This window comes from Mus caroli, chromosome 1, assembly GCF_900094665.2.
Source record: "Mus caroli chromosome 1, CAROLI_EIJ_v1.1, whole genome shotgun sequence".
Classification (NCBI taxonomy): domain Eukaryota; kingdom Metazoa; phylum Chordata; class Mammalia; order Rodentia; family Muridae; genus Mus; species Mus caroli.
In genome coordinates this window covers 992,223-999,983 of record NC_034570.1, presented here as the reverse complement: position 1 = coordinate 999,983, position 7,761 = coordinate 992,223, and the positions used below count along the sequence as shown (strand labels likewise).

The 7,761-nt window shown below is 38.4% G+C and overlaps 1 protein-coding gene across 1 annotated transcript in view; it reads left to right on the top strand.

The window, feature by feature from the left end:
- Positions 1 to 7,761, top strand: part of LOC110310329 (oxygen-regulated protein 1) — a 268,949-nt gene that overhangs the window by 235,409 nt on the left and 25,779 nt on the right. Inside the window, exons 20-21 of the mRNA XM_029485010.1 lie at positions 2,144 to 2,276; positions 2,923 to 3,074. Of these exons, the coding sequence (XP_029340870.1) occupies positions 2,144 to 2,276; positions 2,923 to 3,074 (285 nt within the window). The remainder of the gene's footprint in view (positions 1 to 2,143; positions 2,277 to 2,922; positions 3,075 to 7,761) is intronic.

The following is a 7,761-nucleotide window of genomic DNA, read 5'->3' as shown; positions in this document are numbered from 1 at the left end:
GGGGGGGGGAGGGAGGGATGGGCCTCATCCCTTTATAAGCACAGACTCTTGGTAAACTTTGGGGGCCTTAAACAGAAACATGTCTTGGCCTCCATTATTTCTCTCACCGTTTCCTTCCATGCAGCTCCTGCCTCCCACTCAGGAACCCAGTTAGTGTGGCCGCAGGCAGCTACAGGTTCCATCTTGTGGAGTGAAAAGTGAAAAGTGAAAATCAGATATTGATTGTTTATTCCCACAACTTGTATGCCATGATTCCCCTAGCTTATCTTATAGGAAGGACATGTGGCAAGTCATAGATTTTGTGGTTGGACTGATGTTTATGTTTCTAGTCTGCAGGATCTAGGAAAAAAAAACATCCTGAGTGAGATAACCTAGATCTGGAAAAATGAATATGGTATATGTTCACTTGTATGTAGATTTCAGCCATTAAATAAATGATAACTAACCAACAATCCATAGACCCAGAGTGCTTAGGTATAGAGGCAGGGATTATGAAGACATACAGATCTTCCTTTGGAGAGGTAAATAGAATGGATTTTACGGGTGGACTGGGGGCAGAGTATGATGTGAATTGTAGTATCTGGTGGGGAGAGAAGGGAACAAAGGGTTGAGGAAGGGAATGTGATGAGAGACAGCTAGAATTAAAAGGCATTTGAGGGACAATATGGAAACCTATTGCTGTGGGAACTCTTCAAATATATGAAGGTGAGCCTAATGAGGTCTCCTAAATATGGGGGTGGCAGGATCCCAAGTCACTTGTCACTAAATGAATTTTCCAGTATCAGGACTGGGATGCATTCAATTGTGTGAAGGGGGTCCCTGGAAATCTTCAAATAACCCAGGCTGTTTCTAAGACAATGGGTTGTTCTCTGAAAAATGACTGCAGGGGTCGGGGGATTGCTGCAGACACACCCAAACAACTCAATCGAACATGGAGAAGTAAGCTAGAGCCTATCTCAACCTTTTACCCGTATGGTCCTAGTGTCTTGGATGAGGGAGACTTTGGATTTTAAAGGAGACTGAACTGTATTTTAAATAGATGGGAAATGTTATCAGTCTAGGTGTCATTAACTGATTACTGAATAATGACAATGCAGTGCATTCCTACAATGAAAGTTGTTCAGCACTTGTTCAGTTTGCAGGTAAATAGAAGGGAAAACACGTGTATTAAATCAAAGAAGAGGACAGCATGTCACATGTTCTCACTGATGTGTCAGTCCTTGATTTGTATCTCCAATTTTATGTGTTCAACTTGTAGAAGGCAGGGATTTAGAAAGTGGCCACTGGGAGGGGCACCATAAGTGATATGGGTGAGTAGAACTGTATAATGTAGGAGCTTTGAAATAAAATGGATAGTGGGTCTAGCAGAGGAGTCTGAGAAAGAGTTCTGGACAGTGACCTCGGTTGCTCTTGCAGAACAAGTGGTGGAGGAAAGGGGAGATGAGGCCTTTTAGAGACCATTAACTGGGATCTTATCATAAAATGGGCATTTCATCCTTTATGTAGTTCAAAAGACAAACACTTGTGAAGTTCCTTCTGTAGTGCTCTACCGGGATATAAAGACATGGGAAAACAGCCCAAAGGAGCAAGCTTTCTGAGGATTATCTGCTAGCAGGGAGGCAAGGACCCTGCAGCCATGCTAGGATGAGCAGGCATTCTTTGGGCTTCTCTATAGCCTACATGTGTCAGAATGTACTTGCAAGGTGTTAGAAACTTTATATCATTTTGTTGTGTAGTTTGCTTTGGTTATTAACATGAAAAGATATTCTCCTTTTGAGTTTCTCCAGCAGTTTACTTCCTTGGTATTTGCTACAGGTGAAATTGAGTCTTTGCTTGGACAGAGCCCCATTTCAAATGCCCAAGTTCACATTTTAGTATGGATAAAGTTGTGAGAATTTTACCAAACTGCTTGGTAATGGTTAAAGAATTATTTTTTGAAAATAAGTCATTTAGCAAAATATATGTCAAATATTTCATANAATAAAATAAAGATCTGGCCAATGCTGCTAGCCAACCACTGCTAACAACAATCGTCCTTCCACAATAGTGGCCACTTTGAGCAACCCTTGTGGTGTGTTTGTATGTAGAGATGTATGAGAAAATATAAATCACTCTATTTGGCCCTTGTTCCTTTCAATCCCAGGTGACAATGGAAAATGTGAAGAGCAAGAAGACCCTAAATTTTGTTGCAAATGTGTGTCTTTCTCGGAACCAGGCTGATGGGGACATTGTCTGTGAGCTTCCTGTAATGAAAGAAGGAGAGCCTGTTTTTCCATGTGTGTTATTAATCTTTGGTAGCCTATGTTGCATATGTTCACTGTTTGTAAATGCTTGAATTAACTTCTGAACTATGCATTTGGAGACTATTTCTTCTGCTTCTGAGATTCTTGTTTTACTCACTAAGAAGTGACTTATTCAGTGTCACAGCTTTGGTCACTGGAGGGTATGGGATTACGCATATCTCAAAATAGTTCTTATGATCCCGAGAGAGTCACAAAAACTAAGGCTATGAAGATAAGAAATGTCATCCTTGTGCCTTGTCTGGCTTTTTTTCAAGCCACCTTGCCACTCACCTATCACTGCAATCTTGATTTATTTCCTCAGAACTGTTGGCATCATTTAAACATTAGACATTACATATAAAATCAGGTCTCTCTCCCTGCTAATGATAAAATATATTTCTATGTCATTTGTATACTAGCCTTTTAAGTAATATTTTATGTCTCCATCTGAAAAATGTCTATTTAGAAATAAAATTAAATTGCAAGGGTCAAAGTTTTTTCAGTAGGTTGAAATAGAGACAGCGGATATGCCAGGCAAGTTTTTTGGCTATTGTCAGAAAACATGTAGATCTAGATTCTGTTTGCTTAAATTCCAATGCAATAGATTTCCTTTTGATTTCTCTCCCCATTGCTTTGTCAGTGGTGAGATACCATGTTGATGTGTATACGGGACAGTTGAAACAAGCAAAAACTGAGTCTGAAGTCTCCCTGTGTCTCTATGGGGAAAGGGGAGACTCTGGTCTTCGACTGTTGCACAGATCCAACATGCCTGTACGGTTTCAAAGAGGACAGGTAAGTTTCTACAAAGTTCCCTTTGATGTAGCCATGTGAACTTTAAGAAGGGAAAGGTGCTTGTCTGTCTTCAGCTGAGCTCTAGAGCACCTTTAATTCAAGTATCCTGATTACTTCCTCAAGAGTCTTGTTTTTTGTTCATTTTTAAAGTGTTTTTTGAGTTTGTTCTTGAAAGACAAATGGGATGTGCTAAATCTATAGTGAACAATACAACAAAGAAAATGCATTAAATTAGAAGTGTAAGATAAACAAGCTGAGCTGAAAGAGTAAAAGGAAAATATAAATGGACATGCTCCTAATGAACTCAGCACTTTTCTAGATTATTGGTTCTCAATCTTCCTGATTCTATGACCCTTTAATACAGTTCCTCATGTTGTGGTGACCTCCAATCACAAAATTATTTCATTGCTACTTCATAACTGTAACTTTGTGACCCAGCCAAAGACTCTCATGCCTTCCAGGTTCCACACCCACACAGCCCACACTCCAGTTGTACTTTGATTCCCAGGGTATCTGACACATCCCAGGAGCACAGGTGAGATCCCCAAACTCTGCCCCAATACCTGGCATACTGGGACCCCTGTGGACCCTTGGATGCAGATTCCCTGCCCAGCTAAAGACCTGTGGACCTTCTGGTTTCCACCTCTGCTGGGAGCAGAGACTCTGCTCTAGATCTGTATCCACACATCCCATACCCCAGCTGCAGCATGAATCCCCAGATATATGGACACATCCAGGATCATAGGATCAAAGGCTCACAGGAAGGACCGGCTCCAGTCAGAGACATTGAGCTCAGATAACACCAGAGATAACCAGATGGTGAGAGACAAGCATAAGAAAATAAGTAAAAGAAACCAATTTGATTTGGCAACATCAGAACGCAGTTCTCCCACCACAGCAAGTCCGAGATACCCCAACACACCTATAAAGCAAGATTCAGATCTAAATTCTCATTTCATAAAGATAAAGAATTCAAGAGATAGAAGGGAGAATCTCAGCAGTAGAAGATAACATAGAAGTGATTGACACAACAGTCAAGGAAAATACAAAAAGCAAAATGCTCTTATCTCAAAACATTCAAGAAATCCAGGACACAATGAAAAAACCAAACCTAATAATAATAAGTATAGAAGAGAGTGAAGATCTCAACTTAAAGGGCCAGCAAACATCTTCATTAAAATTATAGAAGAAAACTTCCCTAACCTAAAGAAAGAAATGCCAGAAACATACAAGAAGCCTACAGAACACTGAAGAGATGGGACCAGAAAGGAAATTCCTGTCATCACACAGAACAAAGAAAGAATATTAAAAGTGGTAAGGGAGAAAGGTCAAGTAACATATAAAAGCAGAGATGTCAGAATTACACCAGACTTCTCAACAGAGACTCTAAAAGCCAGAAGATTCTGGACAGATGTCCTACAAACTGTAAGAGAACAAAAATGCCAGCCCAAGATTCTATACCCAGCAAAACTTGAAAATACCATAGATGGAGAAACCAAGATATTTCAAGACAAAACCAAATTGAATCAAAATCTTTCCACTAATCCAGCCCTATAGAGAATAATAGAAGAAAAGTCCAACACAAGGTGAGAAACTACACCCAAGAAAAAGCAAGAAATTAATCTTTTCTATAACAAACCCCAAAGAAGAGAAACACACAAACATAATTCTACCTCTAACAACAAAAACAACAGGAACCAACCATCATTGGTCTCTAATATCTCTCAACATTGGTGTCCTCAATTCCTCAATAAAAAGACATAGGCAAACAGACTGGATAAGTAAACAGGATCCAGCATGTTGCTGCATACAGGAAACACACCTCAGTGACAAGAACAGCCATTAACTCAAAGTAAAAAGGCTTGGAAAAAGTTTTCCAAACAAATGGTCTCAAGAAACAAGCTGGAATAGCCATTCTAATATACAACAAAATAGAATTTCAACTAAAAGTTATCAAAAAGATGGGGGAGGATACTACATTCTCATCAAAGGAAAAATCCACCAAGAGGAACTCTCAATTCTGAATATCTATGAATCAAATGAAAGGGCACCCACATTTGTAAAATAAATGTTACTGAAGCTCAAAGCACACATTGAACCTCACACAATAATCATAGGAGAATTCAACACCCCACTCTTACCAATGGACATATCATGGAAACAGAAAGTAAGCACAGACAGAGAGAAACTATAAAATTATGAACCAAGTGGATTTAACTGATATCTTCAGAACATTTCACCCTAAAGCAAAAGAATGTATGTTCTTCTCAGCATCTCGTGGTGCCTTCTCAAAAAATGGACACAAAACAAACCTCAACTGATACAAGAACATTGAATTCATCCTGTGTATTCTATCAGACCACCGTGGACTAATACTGGTCTTCAATAGCAACAAAAACAACAGAAAGCCCTCATAAACATGGAAGCTGAACAACTATCTACTCAATGATAACTTGGCCAGGGAAGAAATAAAGAAATAAAAGACTTTTTAGAATTCAATGAAAATGAAGGCAAAACTTTCCAATCTCTTGGGACACAATGAAAGTAGTGCTAAGAGGAAAACTCATAGCCTTAAGGATCTCCATAAAGAAATTAGAATAAGCACACACTAGCAGCTTAACAGATCACCTGAAAGCTCTAGAATAAAAAGAAGCAAATACACTGAAGAGGAGTATACTGCAGGAAATAATCAAACTCAGTGTTGAAAGCAACCAAGTAGAAACAAAGAGAACCATACAAAGAATCTACAAAACTAGGAGCTGGTTCTTAGAGAAAATAAAACAAGATAGATAAACCAGACTAACCAGAGGGCAAAGAGACAGTATCCAAATTATCAAAATCAGGAATGAAAAGCGAGACATAACCAAAAAAAAAAAATCAGATCCTACTACAAAATTATACTCAACAAACTTGGAAAATCTGGATGAAATGGATAATTTTCTAGACAGATACCAGGTACCAAAGTTAAATCAGGATCAAATAAACCATCTTAACAACCCCATTATGCCCCAGAGAAATAGAAGCAGCCATTAGAAGTCTCCTAACCAAAAAAAAAAAAAAAAAAAAAAAAAAAAAACCCAAGGCCAGATGGTTTCAGTGCAGAATTCTTCAAAGATCTAATTTCAATACTTCTCAAACTATTTCATAAAATAGAAACAGAAGGAACACTACCCAATTCTTCCTAGGAAACCACAGTTACACTGATACCTAAACCACACACACACACAAACTCACAACAACAACAAAGAAAGAGNACTACAGACCAATTTCCCTTATGAGTATTGATGCAAAAATACTCCATAAAATTCTTGCAAACCAATTTCAAGAACACATCAAAATGATAGCAACTATGATCAAGTAGGCTTCAAAGCAGGGGTACAGGGATGGTTCAATATATGGAAATCCATCAATGTAATCCACTATATAAACAAACTCAAATTAAAAAAAAATATATGGTCATCTCACTACATGCTGAAAAAGTCTTTGACAAAATACAACACCCCTTCATGATAAAAGTATGTTAGAAATCAGGAACTCAAGGTTCATACCTAAATATAATAAAAGGAATATACAGCAAACCAATAGCAAACATCAAACTAAATGGAGAGAAACTCAGAATTCTATTAAAACACAAAGTTGCCCACTTTCTTCCTACCTATTCAATATAGTACTCGAAGTTCTAGCCAGAGCCATTAGACAACAAAAGGAAATCGAAGGTGTTCAAACTGGGAGGGAGGAAGTCAAGATACCACTATTTGCAGATTATATGATAGTACATATAAGCAACCCCAAAAAATTCTGTCAGAGAGCTTCTACAGCTAATAAACAACTTCACCAAAGTGGCTGGATGTAAAATTAACTCTAACAAATCACAGATACATCCTCACTGAACTCTCTGCAGCTTTAGTCTAGCTGAAGCAAGATAAGGGTTTTTTGGGTTTTTTTTTTAGCAATACCAACCCACAGTTTAGGCTCCAGATATTTGCAGTGACTAAGTTGAAATTTTAACTTGGTCACAGAGTGGACCACAGCTAATACTGCATAGTCCTTGAAATTCCGAGTCCACAGTTTTCTTTTGATTTTTAAATGAAGAAATAGAGTAACAGTAACTGACAGACAGCTGTCATTTCCTGACACTTGTACAATTTAATTCAATTCATGGCATTTTCCTCAGATAAACCAGTAGTCTTGAGGAAGGGCAGTGGGGAGGAGTCTTCTTTATTCTAACCAGAAGAACATTTCATCCAGGTCTTAAATCTCTAAAAAAGGTCAGCAGAGTTTTGATGTGATAAACTGATTGTATTTAGGAATGAAGATTACAGGGTACTCTCACAACAAACTCCAGCACAGTATCACAGAGGAAGGCACATGAGAGGTAATACTGAACAGAGAAGGGGAGAAAAGTGAGACAGGCACGTTGGTCCCCCATGCCTTTGCAGGTATCTGCAAACATGGGAAGGGCCACGCTGCCAGTGCTTCCTAAACAGTAGCTTCTCAGGGTCTGCAGCTAGAAGCACCCTCATTGGTTACAGTTTTCTTTCACATCTGAAAGGCCAATGAAAGAAAATATTGGAAAGAAAAAATAGCTAGAAATACATTTTTAATAGATAGAAAGTAATTTGCTTATGTTTCCTTTCTTTAATACCCACTGTGCTGTTAACTGTGGTAACATCTCTCTTCAAGACCT